This window comes from Zeus faber (genome assembly GCF_960531495.2).
Source record: "Zeus faber genome assembly, chromosome: 7".
Taxonomy (NCBI): Eukaryota; Metazoa; Chordata; class Actinopteri; order Zeiformes; family Zeidae; genus Zeus; species Zeus faber.
In genome coordinates, this window is record NC_137203.1 from 12539776 (window position 1) to 12563845 (window position 24070).

Consider the following 24070-nt stretch of genomic DNA (forward strand, 5'->3'; position numbering starts at 1 on the left):
GAGATAACTAGACAATATTGACAAACTATGTTGTCCTGTAGAATTCACTGCTCAATCAACAACTGGATAAAATTATGAATGCCATTTTATTGTTTTATTCTCAAATGTTTTGACATTTTCAAAACCATAGCTATTTAATAAATCATTTTGTAGTAGTAGTAGAATTATTGGGTGTTTAAGTCTGGGAGGGAGAAAAATGTCTAGCACTACATTTGCATTCTCATTCAGCCCACGAGTTTAATACAGAAAAGGACTGGTCCCAATTACATTTCTCATATCTGCTAAATAAGAGACTATGTTTAAAATGTATGTTGACATTGGGGCTATGAAAAATTGCTTTCAATGTTTAAGCAATTAAGTATTATTTTTAGAACATTGAAATAAAGCCATTCAATTTGTTTACAGTGCAATATTATTTGCATTATTAGTAAAGATAATAGAATTATAAGATCATATAATGACTCTAGTCTTGTGAGTCATTAATATCATAAATTTGATTGGATTTAGCAATGCAGTCTGAAAAGGGAAAGGTAAATAATTGGTTTTATCTCCTTTCTACAAATAGCAGGACAGGCTATTGAACTGGTCATGCCAATTTCAGGGTTACGCTTGCATTTCTTTTTTTTTTTTTTTCCTTCCCTCAATCCCAGAGTCTAATGTCTGAGTCCTCAGCAACTACAGTTAATTGCTTTTATGATTAAGGTAGGATGTAACGTTTTTGATTACAGATAAATCATTTAAACAATTAAATAAAATTTGAAATTATAAACAACATTTGAAATTATAAACACAGTTATTTTCAGGACATCTATTTTGCTAAAGCTTTTCCATTCTGCAAAATGGTCCATTACCAATCGTATAGAATGACTTTCAATGACTAATACGCAGTGTAAGCATCATGAATGGTTTTCTTTTGGCCACACTATAATAACCAAATTTGAAAATAAACAATTGTCTGCAATTAGCAACGGTGCTTTCTCTGTCTGCAACACAAGAGAAAGTCTGACTAATCTGGACAAAAAATGATGTGATAGAAGCCGAGTGAAGCATGGGTTGAGAAAATTGCAACCTCAATTGTGTGTTAACTCACAAGTTGAGAGAAGATGGATGCCTGAATGTAGTTAATGGTTGCCTTTTTCTTAAGGTTAAATTATATTTAGTTTATCTTGATTTTAGTGGTTATTTAGATTTTCAGACAGAAAATGATAGGGATTTTTTTTTTTTTTACGATAGGTTTGCACTCTACTTCTGACATGATGCCAAAATACCTACCATAATTGAACAGGGACAGTTGAGTTAATTATCAAAACAAACCAACATCAGTGGGGATCAGAGAGCTGACTGGCATCCAGCATAACCTGAGAATGTTGCCATCAATTGTGTTGCAAAACGATAAATCCATATTAACCAGCTGCTTAATCACTTGCTGTGGAAAATTGTAGGCATGAGATGACCCCACTTTGCTTCCATTCAACAGCTCAGATTGGCACCGCTGTTCGCCAAACAAAATTGGGGTGAGCAGCTAGAGTGGGCGAAGGGAAAAAATAGAAAAGTTGAATTCTGGAAAGTGCTCGGAAACTGGGCTACTGACAAATACACCAGTGGCATTAAGTGGGTACACTTCCCCCAACGATGTGAGCAGAACCAACATTGTCCCAATATGGCCTCTTGATGCTCAAGATAACAGAACTCTGTCGCTGACTAATTTAAATCCGTTTCCATTTTCATGACCTTTTTTTTTATGACTTGCAGAATTGTTTTGTTGTTTTTATGTTTAAGAACGTGTTTCCCTCAATTGCTCAACAATTAGGCATTGTAAAAACAAAAAGCAAGGTTTAAGGTTTTAGAAGAAACAAAAATCGGTATTCCAATCTCCTCCATAATACTGCTACAAGATAAATTCATCGGAGAGGAAATGTCGTCATAACGGTCATAACCATGTCTTGATTATGGTCCATTGCAATTTTAAATGCGTGCATCTTTGTTGCCACTCATCTCTTCACTTGCTGACAGGTTCACAATGTTCTGTACTTATCATCATAAAAGCTTCAATTTCCATAATATCCTGTGCCCGAAATCCGCCACGACTTTGTACAGTGCACATACTACTACTAAAAAACATGACAGAGCATGGATTATGGCGACAAAGACTGGTTAAAACTGCCATAAAATACATTTTTTGGAAGCCCCAAAAGCCTCTGAAGACAGTTCATTCCTGTGGTGCCAGTTGGATGACAAGTGGGTAAAATGGGGCCAAGTCGGCTGAGGAGCATCACAGCACGATGCAGGCAAAGCTGGCTTAACGGAAAATTCTGGTAAACAGTCTCCTGTACCACAGAGGAGGCAGAAGCCCTGGAGATCGAGGGAAATATATAAACCAAATATTTTAGCCTTCCTCCCCTCGGAGCTTATAATGTGACAGAGGGGTGAGAAAACAGATCTTTTGGAAAGGAAAGTCTGTTTCTGGAAATGAGGATAGGGGAATGTGCACAATGGTAGGCCACTGGCAAGGGAACCTCATCTGAGATTCAGTTCATGAATATCATTGATAAATGCCCCCCATAAAAATGTTGGTGTGCTTCTGGGTGCATCTCTCAGTCAAAGATGTACTAATGTTACCACAAATACAGAAAATCAAAAAATGTATGCAACCTTTTCCCTCCCACGTGTTGAAGTGTTTCCAAAGACAATGTTTCAAGGCAGATGTCTGCATTCAATGGGGAGCTCCAAAAAGCCTAGAAAGGTCCACGCAGACTGATTGTAAGGGCTAATCAATCAGGCTTCCTCCCTGATTACTGCTTTCACTGAAGTACAGAAGCCAAGATGTCAAACAAGCATAGCTCTGTTGCTTTCCCATTTAAACCAAATGGCCCAGATGAGTCTGAAATAGATAGATAGATCTTAAGAAAATGATCTTTCTTTTCTGCGCTCTATTTGGTGCAGATAGAATTGATCAGACTGATTGGTGTTCCGGTTTATTCATTATCTTTCATGTCAACAGTGGCAACAAGTCAACAACAGATGATGACAACCTTGATTAAAGCGGTGTGATATATATATATATATAATTAAAATTCCATGTCATATAACACTGAGGAGTACAAGTTCTCTGAGGAATGGTTCCCAGAATTTGACCGGTCACACATTTCAATCAGATACGCAAATTACAACTTTAAGTGTTTTCGGGGTTTTTTTTACCACCGTCCCAAATCATATTCAAGTGAGTGAGAGCTCTTGCTCTACTGCTCAAATTTTTATAATAACCTTGAAATTGACAAGTTACAATTTGAGCTTAAACATTTAAAACAGCAATAAAACTGAAAACACCACTGCTACGTCATAGCTGTATACTTCTGGAAGAACAAAAAGTAAATTATAAATACCATTCAGCCAATAATATATAATGTGTGTACACACACACACACCTGAGCCAGTTGACGCTTTGTGACATGTCAGGACTTCTACTCTGTGAGGTAAGTTAAGGTAAGTTTCATTTAGGAGGATTTAAATGTATATTTAATACAGACAATTAATTCTATTATATAATTATAGAAGCCAGCATCGCGATTGTGGCGCCGCCCTTTGCGGACGCCTGCGCGAGAGCCTCGTGTCAATAACGCATATTTTAGCTTATTGTGCGTAATCACCGGGTGTCATGACATTTCACTGCATATATGTATGACCTTATGTATATGTAGGTGACAAGTAATCTCTTGAACTTGAACATATATACATAGATACATATATATATATATATATATATATATATATATATATATATATATATATATATACATACATACATACATACATACATGTGTCTGTTTATTTATTTGTTTATTATAGCCCGTAGCCAATAATGTATTTATTTTAATTATCCAATATACTGTATATTATATAGGTATATAGGTATATTAAAAACCAGACTCCAAGCCCATTGTTTAATAGCTTTGGTTCTAGGTGATTAATCAAGGGTTTGTGTTGCAGAGTGGGCACTTTGTATAAACTTAATCAACCATTCCATTCATTACACTTGAATGAATCAGCATGTGTTTTCAGAGGGGTAGACAGTCTAAAGTCAATTTTTCGTTTGTTTGATGAGTGCTCTTAAAAAAAGGGAGGTTTAGGTAGTTGTTGCGTTAGGTGGCAGAATAACCAACAACATAAAGGTGTTGAACCACGTTTGTAACGGTGTTCATGTGTGTGTTTGTTTGTGCGTGCGTGCGTGCGTGCGTGCGTCGGCATCTTACCACCAGGTCAGGGTCTTGCATGAGGCTCAGTATGACTTCATAGAGCAGAGGTCGAAGGTCAGATTTGAACTTGACAGAGATCCACTGGCCTATCAGCCAGATGACCCGTCTACGAATCAGCTTGTACCTGCAGGAAATAGGGTGGGAAGTGGCAAGGCAAAGCGAGAGAGAGAGAGCGAGAGAGAGATGTACAGAGACGTACGGTGGCGAGAAGAAAGCAGGAAGAGAAAGGAAAGACGTATTTACGGAAAACAGCAAAGCGCACAAGAGAGGAGGAATGGGAAAGGAGGGGAAGGAGGAGGCGAGGAGAGACGTTGTGAGAGAGAGAGAGAGAGAGAGAGAGAGGAGAGAGAAAAGGGTAAAGGGCACGTGTTAGTCTTGGTGGCGGAGAAGAGGCACTTCCCCTCTACTCTTCATCCTTATCGCAATTTAGATGAATGAACCAGCTGGTTCCCTAATCTCATCTTCAAAAAGGAGCTACTCACGGCGCTATTAAATATGATTTTATGTGAAGGAATCAGCACTTCCATTCCTTGTTGCATAGCACCTATGTCTTTATCATTGCCCGTGCCTACTCGGTATTGCTGTATAATTTGTGCTCAAAGGTAAAGGGAGCGACGTTGCTGCCCGCCCTCCCTCTACACAGAGCTAACTCCGCGAGACAATGTCTTATCTAAGCCACTGTGGGTGCTGTGTGTGGATGTGCATGTCACCAGATTACGCTCCCCGGCGTCGTGCAGATAGTGAGACTATTTGACAGGATATTGGAAACTACAATTGAATGTTCCTTTTCACATAAAATTTTGCTCAAAACAAAACCCAAGGAGGATGAGAGAGAGAGAGAGAGAGAGAGAGAGAGAGAGCAGAAGGTCCAAGGTCCAAACCTAAATATTGGTTGTGTGTGTGTGCGCGCGTGTGTGTGCGCACGCGCCCCCACTTGCCTACCTATACAAACGCACGCAATCTAAAAAGGATAAAGAATGCGGCGACAAAAAGACAAGAGGGGACAAAAAGACAAGAGGCTGAGGTGGTGATACAAATTCAAATGCTCATGAATACCTGCGGCAGATATTAGCCCCCGAGTGTCATGTTGGGATTGTTTTTCAGGAAAATGAGAAGCGTATCTCTCCCAGAATCTGTCAATGTTTGTATCTGAGACTTGTTTGAGGGCTGCTTTGACGGAGACAGGGGAATGGAGAGAAGGCGATGCTATCGCCGGCTCGTTGTTACAACATTCTTGAGGAGCCAGCAGACCGACACACTCCCGCGATCAGTGCGTTGTTGCTCATGAGAGAGACGATTAATTCATGTAATTAAAGAGAAAGCTTGGCTGCACGCCTCCCCCATACTCTTGCGCAGATTTAAAGAATTGCCCTTTACACTTGTAAGCAGACCTCCGACAAGATCACAAATCAATCTTTGTCAGAAAAAAAACAAAAACAACAAGCCCGAAACAAAACAAAAACAAGACGATCGAGAACATTAGGGCTAAACGCCACTTGGACCAAGTTTTTCATCATCTTAAAAGCACGCGTCGCTTATGAAATCCCCCATTGAAATACCCAGGAGCGGCGGAGCGTGTGCAAAACCAGCCACAGCCAACATAACTTTCAAAAGCAAACAAAGGCAGACTAAGACAAACTAATCTGTGCGCTACATGACCTTAGTGATCCAATAACCTGTGATGCTGTTCCAGCTTGAAAGAGCAGGTATGGAAGGGCCAATGTTTTTATTTTTAATTTATCAGTAACGGTGAACAATGGTCGTTGGAACACGTCCAAGCCTCACTCTAGACGGTGCCACCCCCCCCCCCATCGGGCTCCAAACAGCAGCTTGGCAAGAGGATGCTCACACTCATAATGGCCCTCAGTGAAATCGGAAATGAGTTATCAACAAATTACTGATCACAATCTGTTTTGTGTATAAGGGTTAATGCAGGATGCTGCATTTATGTGCATTTTTGGGGAGCACATATTCAGACGAATAATCACCTGAATGTTATTTTTTTTTTTTTAATTTTCATGTTGGGGAAAAAAAAAGCCGATTTGCTCGAAAAAATCCTCTTATTTTACATTTTTTGATAGGACACATAGCATCATCTAAGTCCATGGTTCGATATATAAATTGCATTAGTCATTTCACTCGTATTTTGACTGACGGCCTTGTAGCCAATGGCAACAACCAGGGCTGTAACAATAACCGCACTGTCTGCATGATGTCACCGGGGTATTATAAACGCATAGATATATACACACACACACACACATATACAAACACATATACATTTATACAGATATTTATACATCCATACATATACATACACACACACACACACACACACACACACATATATATATATATATATCCATACATATACACACACACACACACATATACACACACACACACACACACACATAGATACTGTATATATACATATAAACAGTATATACGCACACACACACACGCTGTATATACACACATATACATACTGTATATATACATATAAACAGTATATACGCACACACACACACACACACACACTGTATATACACACATATACATACTGTATATATACATATAAACAGTATATACGCACACACACACACACACACACACACATACATACACACAATCACACACAGACACACATTTATATATAAACACACATATATACAATCACACACACACATATATACACACCTATATACACACACACAAACACACACATATTTTTTTGTATATAAATATATTTTTTGTATTTCATTTTTTTTGCTGGTGAATGTTATAGGAGGATAAGAAATATAAGCGCAATTGTCATTGTTTGGTTATAATCATTGACTGTCTTCCATCCTGTGTACAAGGACTTCTGGGGAAACTTTTCAGTTGCTCTGCTGAGTTCGCTCCCGCTTGTCACTTCATGTTTGTGTGCCGCGGGGGGGAACAGTCCATTAAACAAATGGGGAATTTATTTTGTGTGTGTCTGATTATTATTATTATTATTATTATTATTATTCACGCATTTTAAAATATATTTATGATTCACCTGATTTATAATTCCTCATTTGAACATATCCCTGTGCATTTTTGTAAACTTCTGTTTTATCCTGTATTTGTAATGCACACTGACTGAATTTTTTTAAATAATAAATACAATTGTTCTCTAGCTAAAGACAGACAAACTCTTGCTACATTCCTCGGCGGTAACCGAAAGATTGGCAAAAATGTGACAGAAGGCGGAGGCATGAGGAGGACAAGAGTCTTTTTAATGTTCGACAGCAAGGGGAACAACACAAGTCCACAAAAAGGTCAAGTCACATAAAGTGGTGTCAAACTGTCAGAATGAGTGACAACATCATTCAGCGCACGCGCACACACACACACACACACACACACACACACACACACACACACACACACACACACACACACACACACACACACACACACACACACACACACACACACACACACACACACACACACACACACACACACGCACACGCACACACACACGCACACACACACACGCACACACACGCACACACAAATCAGCCTGGGGAAGCATAGGATAAGAATCCTTTTGTTCGTCGGGGTGACAGTAAAACCTCCTTAAGGCTATTTCAAGATGCCGTGTGTGTGAGCGAGAGAGAGAGACCAAGGAAACCTCTTTGGTCGTGATGACTCATTACAGGTATGAAGGCCATTCCAATTGACGACGTGGAGGGTGGGATGGTTGTGCAGGTGGGTGGGTGTTATTGCAAATGGTTGCCGGTGAGTGTGTGTGGGCATGTGTCTCCATGCACACAAGTCGGGTAATGTTGAGAATGTTTGAGTGCACGAATACACAAGTGACATCCTTCTTCAGGGCGAGCGCTTATAGGGAATGAAGGGCTTGGCCAGAGATGTCAGTTGCACACAACGGTGTCACTGACAGATGTGGGCATTAATATTTATACCACAGCTACATTCCATGGGGCGATGCAAACAGACAGGTAATCATCCACGGAATGTAACTTTAAACCAACAGAAAGCAAAGAACATGTCGCAGACCAGTGCAGAAATGTGCACCAATAAAACAAGCTTGTTAAAAAACCTAAAGCCCCATCACATTAAAAATGTAAATAAAAATTCTAATTTTCTGTGGTAAGATATTAACTTAATTGAAAGTAATAGTAGTAGTAGTAGTAGTAGTAGTAGTAGTAGTAGTAGTAATATTATTACTACCTTATAGGAAGTAAGTACGAGGTACTAATATTATTACTACCTTATCGGAAGTAATTACGGGGCTTTAGTCTAGCTCTACTGCTTCAAATATTATGAAAAAAAAAAATAGGATCTGCCCAAGGCCAGTTGCAAGCTTCCTTCAAAAACACAGATAGTTTTTGCACGGATGAATGGATGAAAGGAGCTGACATTTAGGCAAGAGCAGCATATTGCAACATGGGGGTGCACCAAAGTTCTCGTATTATGGGGTATGACTAACACATGACAGACTACCACCGGACAAACAACCTTTTCAATCTGTCCGTCATCCATTCACCAACCTAGAGGGCAAAACGAGGAGATCGTGATATGAAAGGATCCCTCTACCAAGTTGCTCTACAGAGTTATCATTAGCTGGTTCATCAACAGGGGGTACAACCCTCTCATCTCCTGTCTCTCTGGTGGTCCCTCTCCCACAGCCTGTCTAGAGCAAACCCTATGGAGCAGCTCTAATGACATGAGGTTCCTCATAGGAGACCAGAACATTAACGTCATCTCTTAAACTCTCTCGCTCTATAACTTCCTTGCTGTTAACACGGTCTCTCATTATCTAACAACAGGTGGGCCCCCATGTGGAGTAGGTTGTTATATCTCATGCGTTGCCCTTTTTATGAGACCCCTGAGCTGTGAACATCCCACCACCATGATGGAACCAACAGCCATTACCAAGAGGGCTAAGAGAGGGGGCACAGATGCCAAAAGAGGGCAATGGTTCTGTGGGTCCATGCAAGGATGCGCAAATCAATAGTAGAAAACTGGAAAACAAAGTTAAAGAGGGACTGTCTTCAAATATTGTACACGACTTTCCAATGAAAAAAAAATAATGATTTAACTTTGACAGTGGAATGACAGTGGAATGAGATTCCCCTCATTTAGATACAGGAATGCTCCATCTTGCTAATTCATGTTTTACAATTTGTTTTGCCAACAGCTAATTAAAATACTTTTTCGCAACCTCCAATACCAACTTGAGCCTAAAATAAAATAAATACATATGTTTAAACACTTTTTCTAGCAACATCCTATAAAATCCACTTTTTCCTGAATTGAAAGAAAAAATAAATATTAATACTTTTTATCGAGACATTTGAATGACTCCTGTACCACGCTCCCCTCGAGCCAGTTAACTTCACTCTGGAGCCGCAATCAAGTTTTGGGTATAGATGGATACTTGAGTGAATGATGTAAGCTACCGATGTTGCATGCAAGCTGTAAAACAAGAACGGTCATTTTATATATTTTTCCACTTTCATAAAATCTATCTTTTGCTTGGATTGTATATGTGTTAGGTTTTCACTTTTCTCAGTACTTTAGAGCCATTTAAAGGGGACCTATTATGAAAAGTTCACCTTTACCGTGCTTGTGCAAATACATTTGAGTGTATGATGTGCATGCATGTTTGGATTGGTCAGGGAAACTTGGACACCACATGCCGTCTTGTCCCTTAACAAAAAAGAACAAGGACAGTCATTGGAAATTACACACATTATATGAGCATAAAACTGTACCAATAAATCAACCGATTAAATGTCTGCTTGTTATTGCTAACTACAGACTACTGCTAGTTGGTGCCAATATTGAAGAGCTGCCACTGAAACCAAACTGATGAGATGGTGGGTTTTTCCAAAATAGATGGTTGACTCTCTCACAAGAATTTCAATCAAAAGGATGTAGTCAGGCTGTCACTCAGTCGCAAAGGGGTTAAAATTGTGAACTATTGATGCGTAAAATTAGTTATTTGTTAAAATACAGGGGGATTGCATTCCCCTCATTAGTGCAGTGAAACAAATGTACTGCAGCAGGGCATGCCAGAGAAAAAACATTATGAGTAGATAGTAGAGAAGATAGATGAAAAGTGGAATTGGCCTTAAAATGCAGATACATTTTCCTCCAAAGTATTCATGTTATGTTTTGATGGTGTGCATGCATGCGTATGTGAGACCGCCTGGTCGGTAGACTGTACGGAACGAGGATAATGCAACAGTATGGCTTCAGCCCAACGGATTAGGGCTACATTTCCCCAGACAAAACACAAACACACAGAATCTCCATACAAAGTAGAGGGGGTGGATGAACAATCTGGAGGCGGATTTCAGATTAATTCTCCCAACCTGGGAGAATTGGCCCAGCGCGCTACGATACTGAACAAATAATATTACCAAAGCAGACCAACACATCAATATACACAAAACCACAAGTCCGCTTTTGAAGAGTGCCTGACCGTTCATAACATTCAATACCTTTGATCAGAACGTCACAATTATCTGGAACTGGGATTATATCTTATTTCTGCGCTTGCTGCTCTGACTCATCCACCATGGAGGGTGTTATGAACGGAGGGGACTGTGATCAAGTTGGAATGGGGTACGTGCTTGTGAGCTTTCTAGCCAACACACACACACGCAGCAGGAGAAATGCCACTCAACGAGAGATTATCAGAGATGTCCGTGCACTTGTCTCATCATGGAATCTACACTGCCAATTTGCAAAGCTCTTCTTAATGCTGAGGAGACGTCCACCATCTGACAAAAACAGCTTAGATCAGCAGCTCGTGCGAACAGGCAATCGTCGGGAGTTGAAATATACTATATACCAGGCTTCAGCTTTATTTTAGGGGAGGAAAAAATTGTTTCAAAGGATCCTTCGAATAAAACTGTTACAAGTGTCCAAACTGTATATATAGCTATTGAGTTATTGTAGTTTTGCGTTTTAATTGCTCTTGATTTGAAGTCGCTAAAATAGTACTTTGTGTATGTGTGGAAATGATGTGTGCACTACAGGGTTTGTCTGTGTGTGACAGAGAGAGAGAGATTATTATTATTATTATTGCTATTGACCCCTAATAAATGTTAGTACTTGGAATTTTTAAAGCCAAATCTATTTGGAACAGAAGGTCAGAAGCTATGAACAAGGTAACGTCTCGTTAGAACGGGTATGTCACAAACACCTCGTGGTCTTAGTTTAATGCAAATCAATCCACATACGGAGCAGAAATTAGAGAAAAACCAAACAAATTTGACCCAAGTCACAGACACAGTCTAATTCGTCGAACGCCAAAATATATACAACAGGGATCAAAGTATCCGGAAGACAGCAATGTCATAAGCTATGAAAACGATTGAGGTGTCGTTAAAACTATGTCACAAACATCTCATGGTTTAAGTTTCATCCAAATCCATCCACATATGGAGCAGAAATTAATTAAAAACCGACCAAATTTCACCCCAAGTATTCAGGTGGTCGTGCCTGACCGACAAACAAAACGAACTAGATGACATTTAGAGTAACACGCTTCATGACGTTTTCATATTATTTACTATAAATGTGCAGGTTCTTATTTAGAATGTACATTGGCCCCGCGTCCAGTGTGCGGACTAGACTCCGTCGCTCTGTAGTGGTAAGAGATTACTAACTAGCCGTTTGTGTGTCTGCTTATGTATCTTCTTACCTGGTAGATGTCTGTGGATCTGTTTGATTGATATTTTATCTCTTTGGTCCCCATTACTTTTCCAGATTAATGAAATATACAAAAAATAGCAGTCCACAAAAACTTGTGACCAAGTCGAGTCGAGTCCACTTGAATGTACAAGTGAGTGATGCGTTCAAGATCCAACGAGGCATCGGAAAAATAGAAGCTGTGATATGGTGATTACTCACAGAAATACAATGTTTTTTTGCATCTCATGGAAACTTTACTTGTTGAAAATGTAATTCAAGGAACAAAGTTCCCACTAAAATTACTGGGTGACACAGTGTACTGCGTCACCAAGGAACGATCATAATTCTTAATACACCGTTCTTCAGGAATATTTAAACTGAACGCCAGAAGAGAAACATGCAGATTTGGTCTAGATGCAAGTCCACGATGTTGGTAACTTTTGTAACTTGTGATGCATTTCATAGAAACAAAAAAATTGTAATACATACTTACAAGGAAAAAACTGGACAGTGTTTTGCTGCCTGCAGCTATATTTATTATCATTATCACCATCATCAATATTATTATTGTTGTAATTCATGTTGCTATTATAAGTAATGTAAATGTCTTGTTATGCTTTGGCAATGTAAGAATACTTGTAATGCCAAGAAAGAAAATTTGAAATGAAATTGACAAATTGGGGGGGACAGACAAACCGAGAGAGAGAGAAATATCTAGGTGTGTAGACACACCCCATAGCACTTGCCACTTTGCTGCCGTTTTCAAATTGCGCTGTCTATGAATGAGGCTTGTTCAAATTAGGGAAAAATCTAAAGGGTAGTCATGTAGTGACGGGGGTAAAAGAAAACAGCGCGGCTGTACGTCAAGTCAATAAGGGTTTTCGATCTCGCACGGCCATACATTATGTCTCGCTGCTGAAAGACATGACGCATGAAGGAGAGAAAAGGGAAAATAACAATGAAGGGACACAAACGAAAAGTGGAAGCCTTATTTGCACCTGCACCATGTGCCGCAGTGACATCGGCACACCTGCTCCATGGCAACATCCACCGTCCCCTCGAGTGGCCCGTTAGCCATTTCTTTTGATGGTCTGTAGAGGTTCACAGGTCTGAGTGAGTATGAGTGTGTGTGTGTGTGTGTGTGTGTGTGTGTGTGTGTGTGTGTGTGTGTGTGTGTGTGTGTGTGTGTGCGTGTGTGTGTGTGTGTGTGTGTGTGTGTGTAGGTTTGTGTCCCAGGCACTGCTTTGTTCATCACTCCACTCTCCACCTCCCTCCTGCTCCACACAATTTCTCCAAACATCCTTTTGAACTTATGGTCCATTGTTACGATGTCCTACCATAATCTGCCAGTTTTAGTTTTTTTCCATACTTTCTGGACCGGTTTCTGTTGCCTTTTGACGAATTGCCTTACAACTGTTCCACAGCTATATCATAAGAGGCCACCTTTTGCTTTCTGAGTGAAACATGTATCTCTGAGAAGTGTGCCTGCGAAAATATAAGCAGCATTTCAGAATAAAGCAATTCATAATGAAGCAGCTCCTAATTTGACTGCAGCAGCTGGGTGTTGTGTAAGTCTTGGCTCACATGCCGCTTTTGCTCCTAAGCTATAAATGCTAAACAGCAAGGAATTGTTGTTTGAACTTGTGGATTTAACTTATTTATAAGTGTATGCTATATACGATGCAAAACTTGGTAAAATATGGATGTACTTATGCCATTACTTTTAATAGTATGATATTCAATAAACTCGGAGGCACTCCTTTAAGGAAACACAGAATTCTACCATTTATACCTAGAATATTTTTTAAAAGTAAAGAGATAACAAAATGCATGATGAGTGAAGTAAGAAGTGAAAATATTGGCGTTTCACTTTCAGTCATGTGGAGAAAAGTACCTGTGATGGCTGACTTGTAGCTCCCCAAGAAGCTGATTCTTGAACCACTGGTCAAAGTCCACGTTGTCAAACAGCTCATAGGCAGCCAGTCCGACCGCATTGTACACTGTGGGCCAAACATAAAATGTACACAACCATTACCATTTATCACGGTATGGAAAACAAGGGAGGAGGTTTTTTCTGAAACGTAAGAAGACGGAAGGTGTGATCATAATGCTCACAGTCTCAAGTATCTGACGACAATAAAGCCCTTGGAACATCAAGGGAAGGAGTGAATGAAGATGAAGAGAGAGGAACAAGCAGACGGTGAAAGGGTCAAAGGCACACGCACACACAGAAGGAAAGACAGACAGGTAAAACTTGTTGCACGCATTGCAAATATAATTTATAATTGATCTTAATTCCTTTTTTTTTTTTTTTTTTTTACATTTTACTCTATGTTGGGTGGGAAAATCAGAGTCACTGGCAACCGGAGTCATAGCCCGTGTATGTCTAAGCATACTTGGCTAATAAAACCTAATTGTGAGAGTTGTTGCAGTCTACAGGTGTCAGCGGAGTGATCCAACAGCATATACAGCTGCAGGCCATTCCCCTGGCCTGGCAATTTTAAAGTGTCAGGTAAGAAGTCAATAGACCGTTTTAAATGCCTCTTTTCAAGAAGTAAAAGCACAAATTATGTCAGCTGCCCCTTTAATCCTTTCTTAAGTACTGCGAATAATAAGTTCTACTGCATTTAAAGAACTGGTTGTAGTTTTTAAGAGCTACATGATTTTTTTTTACTGCAGCCATGCCAATTTGTCTTCTAAATAGTTAGTCGTTTCAGTGGTCTATGGCTGAAAATGTCGGGGAATACCAGACTGTTTGAGACAGAAGTCATAAGTTTAGGCTTAACCACCGCTGTGGTATTGAATCAGCAGCAGCATTGTCAGTAAAAAGGCAAGAACCATAAAAGGCAGCAGCCCTTTAAGAGAGACTTTTACCGGGTTAACATAATTCCCTGTGATTCAGCTGTCTAACCCACAGACACCCCAGGGAGGCAACCCTGACCTGCCAGAGTTATAAATTGAACTGGGAGGGAGGGAGAGAGGGAGGGAGGGATGGAGAGATGGAAAGGGACAGTGGATTGACATGGAATGGAGGGAGAGAGAAATGGAGTTAGCACCCTAATGAAGAAAGCTACATTGACAAATTAATCCAATAATATCTTATGTGCGTCAAGATATTGCCTAATATCCTGTATTCCCTCATCAAAATTCCCAATAGATACAGGTTCAGTAGAGTAACGGTAGAGTAGAGGAAGAGTAGATGGAGCGATAGTATCCATCCTTGTCCCTCTCTTCTGGAGGAACAACAGATATGGCTTCCTTTTGGAACAAATGGGTTATTTCCAAGGACAGGGATTTGATAGTGTGAGACATCGCCATGGATTCCCTCATCAAATTCCTCGCTAAATGTCATTCCAGCGACATTAAAGTAATCGTATTGACAAAAAGTTGACAAATTATATTTTTTCATAAAAGTTTTTTTTCTTTCCCCTCACAACTACCTCATGAGACTGGGCTGCCAGAATCATGGACCCTGGATGGACCCTGATCCCTATCGAAAAAAAATTAAAGAATTGCTTTTGTCTCATAAAATGTCTCCAAACGTGTTTGTCTTGATCAGCCTTTGAAACGTAATTTGAAAGATTGAAGCTCAACTCACCGGCATCCTTCATCAGTAACTGAACAGGATCCTCCACACTGGTCGGGCCTGCAAAGACATATTGTACGCTGTCAACTCCACTTAATTCATGTAGCATAGTTTCAGCTTCACAGACTCTACTTTAAGAAAAGATTAATTAAACATAAAAAGACATTTCCTAACCCACTGGTTCCCAGCAGCCTGCGACTACACTGCAGATAGTCGCACATTAGCAGCACATTTGTGAAGGAGTACTAATGTTAAGGAGCATTGGTTAGGAGCATATCTGAACACTGAGAATGATCTGAGGAAATAACCCGCATGGAGAGCTTCACATACAACCAAAGGTGGTGTAACAACCAAATATTTGCACTCATTTTGCCCACAGTTCTGACCAAAAACAGGCATGTTTTACCTTTCACCCGACTCTGCAAAACACCCATGACTTATGCCAGTGTAGTGAGGAAGAGGCTTGGATAACTCAATTTACGTCATGTTTTTTATTTTATTTTGAACAACAGAACGCAGCAGGCCTATATACGGTCAGTAGATTCTCCAGGTAACCCAATATGATTTTGTATAATGACTTTTAAGTAATCCATTTTGACAACCCTGCACGACATAGGGCACAGTGATCTATGTCACCCCTACAACTCTATTATTAAATTATTTTTATTATTATTATTGATTATATTTAAGATTTACGATGATGTTGAAGAAATGCTGCTTCGCCAGAATGTATCAAAGGCAAGACTTGTTTGGTATTGTCAGCCCTGCGTGGTGTTTTGAATGGAAAAAGAAAAAATATACATATAAATAATAAAAATAAAACGAATAATAACTGGCAAATCTAACTCAATAAAATATCAGGACTCCACAAGAGCACAATGACTCCATTTCACTAGATCACTGTCCCAGCTCTGTTGCCCCAGTAATTTCTTTAGCCGTCTCCATTAGTGCTTCTTTTTGTGTACTTCAGGTCAAAAATCGATACGCTCCTCTCCTCTACCATAGAATTATCCAATTTGGCGCTCCACCTCATGCCGACAGAACCCATTTCCACTCTGTCCGCTGAACGTGGAGGCGGCTTGCGAGAGCGGTGCCTGTAATTCCCCCTGTTTGAGCACTGCTTCCACTAATTCAGCCACAACACCACAAACACACGCAGGGACCAACGGGAGCCTGGAGAAAGAATGTGGGCCGTGTGAGTTTCGTGTGTGTGTGTGTGTGTGTGTGTGTGTGTGTGTGTGTGTGTGTGTGTGCGCGCGTCTTTGCGTGTGTGTGTGTGTGTGTGTGTGTGTGTGTGTGTGTGTGTGTGTGCGCGCGCGTCTTTGCGTGTGTGTGTGTGTGTGTGTGTGTGTGTGTGCAAAAGTCCCCAACCATGTTAATGAGGGAGGTAACAGTCATGTGACAAATAAAGAGGTTCCTGATAAAAACTCTAGATTTCAAGTGACACACAGTACAGGCTTGAGAGTGTTCATGTGTTGTCTGGACATAGAGTTAAAGGACCTCTGCCATAGAGCAAAATAAAAACCGGTCGAGGTGCACAAGAGTGGGCACCAAGCGGTTGTGTTTCATCCGAATGAAAACAAATATTAAAAGAAGTCTCCAATAAAGGTTTGGAGGGGAGGTCAATTTGCTTTGAGCATGGAGCACATTCATGTTTCTGAATTAGCGCTAGACGGACGACTGACCTTGAAGATTTTGAACCATCTCCAGCAGCACCGGTGTCAGGGTCTGGCTGTAGTTGTGAAAGATATCCAGGAACAGCACTTCGGTGCAGGGCTAGAAAGAGAATGTGGGTTAAGAAAAATCAAAGCTCTTAGAGTGGAACAGGGTGCGTGCGAGAGAGAGAGAGATAGATAAAGAGAGGGGGGAGGTTGTGGGGTAAATAAATACAAAGAAACTCATTAAACTGAAGCACACAGTTCAACAAAGCGTTAATGTGATATTGGCAGAGTGCATGCCTATGTGCGATTATTTTCAAAAACGAAAACCGGCAGACGACCCCTTAGGGTTTTCAGACACAGAACAAAGTAAAAAAGAAAGCGCCATAAAATAAAAGCGCTGTTGCAAAAATAATAAAAAATGTAAATGAGAAATACAGAAATCTCCAACTCTACTCTTGCTAATAATTCCGAGGGAATATTTAGCTGGCTATCATGTAGCGTAAAGTCAGGGCTCCAGAGTGCGATCAAAAATCTGTCAAGTGCAACTAAACATATTCATTGGTCGCAACGGCCTGGGAAAAAAAAAAAAAAGTAGTAGAGTATAAAAGTATTTTTTGACAAACACCAACTGGGTGTGCAGACATTTTCCCTTGAACAAATATTATAAACATAGCCTATTTTCTGTAGATTATATTGTCAGTGTATAGCAGGATTTCATGTACATCTTGCACATGTTCTGTGCAACCCAGTAACACCCGCTTACATCTGGCATTTGTCATTATTGGGAAAGGTTATACCCGGGTTTCATTCCCCAACAATGAATCTGCAATAGTCACGGGTATTTTTCGGCTCTGGCTCCCATCAGCGATGATGGAAACATGACACCCGGGTAGACGCGAAAATTTCCGCCTATTTACCGGCACGACACGCGTTGAAATTCCGGACGGTGGTGCGTTGTTTCATATCAATATATTAAGAATCAAAAATCTAAATCAGAAGTTAAGGGACATGACATTTTTTGAGTGTGGGGACCGTTCTGTGGGGAGCGCAGTAGAGAACTCCCCACGCTCCCAGCTGCTGGAGGACCGGCATCTGCCGGCGCGTGGCTACGGGCATGGATACTCCACGGGGCTTCTGTTTTTTGGTTCCCCAAACACACTGGAATCATGACAAGCCCCTTTTCCGACACGTTCATGATGTCAAAAGTGACACACCAGACAGAAGAGGAAAGGCATACTTTTCTACTGTTAATTCCCACCCACACATACATAAAATAATCTGAATTAATCTGAATAATCTGTCTTAAATTCCATCAATAAGGTAATTAGTGGCCAAAGTGTTGGTGTGTACCAAAATCCACACCAACTGGAAATGCCAATATAGCTATCATTGGAGAAAGATCAAATAAATGTAAACTCCTTCTTTTTGGTCATGTATTTTGGTAATTTGGACCAAAATTCAGCCCCAAAGTGGAGGGCGGACGCCACGATGAGCCTCTCCATGGGCCCCGGTCTTCCACTCCCTCTGCAATTCGATATGGGATTATTTTGGTTTTAGACCAGACACACCGGCAAGCCAAAGGACCTTAAAGAAGCCATTTGCAAACACGGCCCGGGACGGAGCACCGGGTCTCACCGCGGGGCAGTGCGGAGGTTTGGTTAAAACAATCGCTTCATTAGGCAAAATAAAAAAAATAAAAGGATCAAATTGTGTAATTATCCCCCCCCACACCCCGGTAACAGGCGTGTGTGTGTGTGTCTGAGTGCTCTCAACGCGTTGTTCCTCCAATATCTAAACCAAACTCAACTCAAACAAAGAAAGCGAGAAAGCCTGTTTCAGAACGACCTGGAAACGGGGTTTACAGTGATTAATTTCTTATTTTGGTGGTTCTCTTCAACGGGTTATGTTGCAAAAACCCATAAGATACAGGTATGTAGCCACATGACTATGAATTTCATGAATATAAAAAAATATATATTTTGAGTGATGCTCAGTTTAGCTGCTTGGGTCTGGACGTAGCAGCTTTGTGGTATTGGAACACGTCGGCTTTGTTCTCTCCTCTGGAAGGACGTGCCGGAAGGTAATCATGAAAGCCCCCAAAGCCTCCGGCGTGCGCCTGAATGCAAGTCTGCTCGCTCACTGACAAAAGGGACCTGACCAATTACCCTTTGTGAAAGGAGGTCAGGGGTCGGTTGACATCCTTGTTAAGATGATACATCCGGACAGTAGGGAAAACAAAAACTCAATATCACCAATCCGCCGGGCGACGAGCAGCAATTCTAAGGCCTGATTTATCGACTTCTCCCCCATCAAAACCTATTGATTATAGACTTCCTCTCCAACTGAGAGGGGGAAAGTCTATAATCAGGCCTTACAGTTGGCGGCCATGTTAGCCACAGGTAGAAAGTGGCATTCCATCCATAAAACACCCATGACAAAACACCTCTGTTGGCTGTGTTATGTTGAAGTTGAGGGGACGTACGCCAAGGTGTTAAGAGGCAGCTGGTCGGCGGTGTGATAAGGAGAGGTGTGTGCAGTCAAACAGCGTGGAGGAAAAAAAGTCAGTGTCTATTTGTGGCACGGGAGTAATAGCTTTCTGAGACATTTCTCTTTGAGCTGCTTACTTAATGAGCTGTAAATGTCATACAATTAATGAATACGCAAAACAACTTATATTTGAGGCAGCCAAGCTTGAAAATGACAAATTTGGGATTTATTGGGGAAAAAACAGTCGGCGTTGCACTAATGCTCATAGTATGGATTTAATGTGGGGAAAAACAGGGAGATGTAAGAGGTCAGAAATCCTGGTAATTGATAAAAAAAAACCAAAAAAAAAAAACAGCACTCTGCGTTGCGGAGTTTTGCTGAAGCGTGATTTGAAAGAGCAGGGACCGCACATTATGGGGTGGGGAGGCCGGAGAGTTGAGGAGCCGACTGCACAACAAAGAATTAGCCGAGCGCATGTCGGAGATCTGAAGCCTGAGTGTTGAATGCAAGCAGAGTGAGGCTTAACGCAAGCCGCAGGATGATGAAAAGAAAAAGAGGGCAGGCAGACAATGTCAAAAAAATAAATAAAATAGCAAGTAAGATGACAGAAGACGTTATACACAAAACATGGACAGAAAAAATGAAGAAAAAAGTAAACCAGTCAAAAGGTCAACATTTAATTAGCCAGACCTGTAAAGCTTTGGGGACAACCAGCTGTTTTTAAGGTTTTTCCCATTAATGCCACATCATCCGAAACACGGTGCATACAAACATTTAAATATTTTACACAAAAATTTAAGACAAAAAAAATCTCCCAATGGATAAACATTCATCAGTACTTACTTGTGCTATAACATTCAACCAGTAAGTCTGAACTTAATATGGTCTACTTGTGGGAGTATAGACGTAAGAGTAAGACGGGCTTGCCGTTAAATGTGATGATGGCCAATAATGATGCCAACTACAGTTTTCCAGACCAGATCACACTGTGTTAACTTCTGGCAACTTAAAACATTTTGGACTTTAAACAATTTCTCTAACAACAATGCCTGTGTAACTGATTCATTATAGGAGGAAACCGTGAGATGGAACCCAACCTTTTGTGCAAGCAGAACATTGTTCCGAAAGCGGCAATGTTTTAAAGTACCAGGGGCACGGAAGAGTCCATTCATTTTCCGAGCACATTTTCATCCACTCCAAATTTGTCTTCTGCGTTTAACCCATCCCCGGATGTGAGGAGCAGCATTGACAGCTGCACCGTGGCTAACCCCAGGGCCACCGCCATTCATCTCCTCATTGTTCTGTCTACCTATCCAGCTAAGGACCCCGGTGTTCGGTCGCTCTTGTAGTTTTTTGCAGGTAGGGGAATATATTGTCCCCGCTGTGATGATGACAGATACGAGAAGAAGGAGCAGAGTGAGCCCATTGTGGCAGGGATCATAAATCACAGTTGGGCTCTGTCTACAAACATTACTGATGCCCTCAGGATGCTCTGGGCAGTCTGCAGAAATACTGGCGCCAACACAGCACTCAGGTAGAATATACTTGAATGCTGAACACATATATCATATTATGATATACGTAGGTGTCCTTGGGGTCTAGGTATGTAGGCTATGTATTATTAATTGCCCTGGAAACTGCTAACATAACATGCTAGCTGCAAGGAAAAATCTGGAAGTTAGTTAGGTGTCCCACCTGTCAGAATTGCATAAAATGGTTGATGGGTGTTCATAAAGCCAGTCACACAAACAGAGTAGGCAAGGTGTGCTGCCTCAATCACATGGAGAGTCGCTCTACTAACTTGCCATACAGCTGAGGTGAGGTTATTACTGGGTGGACCATGACGCAATTATGTTCACACCAATTCATTTTATGTTTTTTCTGCACTCACCCGTAGACTGTATTTCCAGGAGTCACCGCCAGTTTCTTCAACAGCTGTTAAATAAAAAAAGATGAAAGACAATAGAGGTGAGAAAGAGGAGAGCATGTAAAAGAGAGAACTGATATTGCCCCAAAAAAAGTGAATAGGCTCAAGCATCTAATTAAATTTGATTATATGGGCTAATTAAAATCTCACAAAGAAAACCTACAGAATAGTAGCAATTAAACTAATGACCATGTCCATGTACGGCGGTTCCACTCGAGTGACTTTAAATTCACTGTATCAATCTGCACCGATCAGCCACAACATTTAAACCACCTGCCTAATATTGTGTAGCGCCCCCTCGTGCCACCAAAACAGCTCTGACCTGTCCAGGCATGGACTCCACCAGACCTCTGAAGGTGGCCTGTGGTATCTGGCACCAAGATGGTAACAGCAGATCCTTTAAGTCCTCTTGACCTGATCTATGGATGTGGGGCCCCCATTGGATCAGGTTTGTTGTTCGAGCACATCCCACCGATGCTTGGCCAGATTGAGATCTGGGGAATTTGGAGGCCAAGTCAAGTTCCTGCTTCCAACTCATCAACTTCACTTGCTGCCTAATATATTGTATCCATGGACAGGTCAGGCCATTGGAACAAGATGATCAATGTTATTCACTTCACCTTCACCAGTGGTTTATATGTTGTGGCTGATCTCCAGTAGTGCTGAATCGAACCAGCAATATAGCTTTCTGGTGTAAGCATCAAACCTTTGGTGAAATATTCGACGATATAATGACGGTGAGGGAACAGCGCTGTTGGGATACGATTAGAGTTTGTGAAATGTGTCAACTTAGTAAATCTAATCCCATTGTAAAAGCTAAGTGCATCAAAACCGGGGCGGGTGAGGTGGGAGTGGGAAGACAAAAAATAAGGAGGGGAGGGGAGAAATACATACAGTGGAGAAGAGGGGCACAGAGGCGAGGAAAAGAGAAGAGGAAGAAAAAGATATTTGAACATCTAAATGCATCATATTTCTCTCTCCGATTATATCTGGGTGCGATGTTAACCCTGTAGGAGAATGAGCTGGGTGTCACGCTGCCACCGCTGCAGAGCATCACGGAGCTTTCATATTATGACAGAGAAATGAAAAATGGTGTCGATTAGGAGACACTGCTCTGGAGCTCCTGGCTAGTATCGGGTGACAGATGCAGTTCATCTTGTGGTTGTGTGCGTGTGTGCGTGTGTGTGAGATTCCCCAGTGCCTGTCACTACCATGTGTTTTGTCTGACTGCCCACGTGTGCCCTTGGATGCTCTCGTACCAAAGCTCTCGGGGTCCTCTTCCCACATCGTCAGCTCCTCCTCTGTAAGGAGGAAGTAGTGTGAGACAAGACGCCGGCCGATCTCGGTCAGTGTCGGGTGTGTGAAGAAGGCCGTCTTTATCCTGTGAGCCTCCAGACTCTCCGGCTTACTGTCTGGACGAGGGAAGTGGGAAGTAACGGTTAAGACTTTTTATATTTTCCAAATGCTTCCTACAATTTCACAGGCATATTCAACAAGACCAGCAGCAACTAAAAACAATACACACTAGGGCAGTATTGACTAAATAAGATATCACAATATTTATACTGAACACATCAATATCAATAATTTGACTATTGGTGCAATATTTGAGAAACAATCATTAATAATGTTTATATGCATAATCAAGCAAGTAGAGATATTAATTAGAACAGCTAGAGCTATGAATTATGTGCATCCAAATGCGTCCTTAACGACAATATTTAACTATATCATGATCTTACGATTACCCAAATCCCAGGTGATATCTAGTCTTATATCACAATAATCAATATAATATAAATTATATCGCCAAGCCTTAATAGACACATCACAATAGAGTTGTATTTTATTGTCTCTTCCGAAAATAAAGTCAGGCTGTGCCCTGTTATGATCTCACAGTTCCAACCATTAAACAACAGCTTTGTTAATTTCCTACGCAAGACATATTAAAGCCTCCTGCATGACCTAAACTCTGACGGAACACATTTTCACTAATAGCTGTAATAATGCCGTTGAAATCAGCGCATTACATTTTGTGTTAAAGCCTCCTAATAGGGATTCACAGATAGTGACACTGCTATCACCTCTCACACTGTGTTCATACATTTGTACCAAAGTCACTTTGGGAAATTCTTTAGTCGGCGCGAACTTAACATGACGTAGTTGGATTGAGTTTGCGTTACAAGCTTTATCTCTGGAACCCAGAGACAGTTTAATGTTATATCATATTTTCCATAGTAATGAATCAATCAATTACGGAAAATAATATAGACAAAGGCTTTTTAAAGTCACTCATCGGACTGTTATTCCAGTAATCAATTTGGTACTCAATTTAGGCATAAGAACAAGAGTGAGTACTCAGTACTCTACAAAAAGAGCCTAAACCTCCTATAAATACACAAAATGCCCTGACAAGGGCAATTACTTCTAATTTGCAATTACACGAAATTTGCAC

At 40.8% G+C, this 24070-nt stretch overlaps 1 protein-coding gene across 1 annotated transcript in view; it reads right to left on the reverse strand.

Annotated features, from left to right (window-relative positions):
• Positions 1-24070, reverse strand: part of ipo11 (importin 11) — a 168637-nt gene that overhangs the window by 100698 nt on the left and 43869 nt on the right. The window contains exons 10-15 of the mRNA XM_080003867.1: positions 22875-23027; positions 21580-21623; positions 17226-17316; positions 15553-15600; positions 13849-13954; positions 4251-4377 (exon numbers count right to left, since the gene is read on the reverse strand). Coding sequence (XP_079859993.1) covers positions 4251-4377; positions 13849-13954; positions 15553-15600; positions 17226-17316; positions 21580-21623; positions 22875-23027 — 569 coding nt within the window. The remainder of the gene's footprint in view (positions 1-4250; positions 4378-13848; positions 13955-15552; positions 15601-17225; positions 17317-21579; positions 21624-22874; positions 23028-24070) is intronic.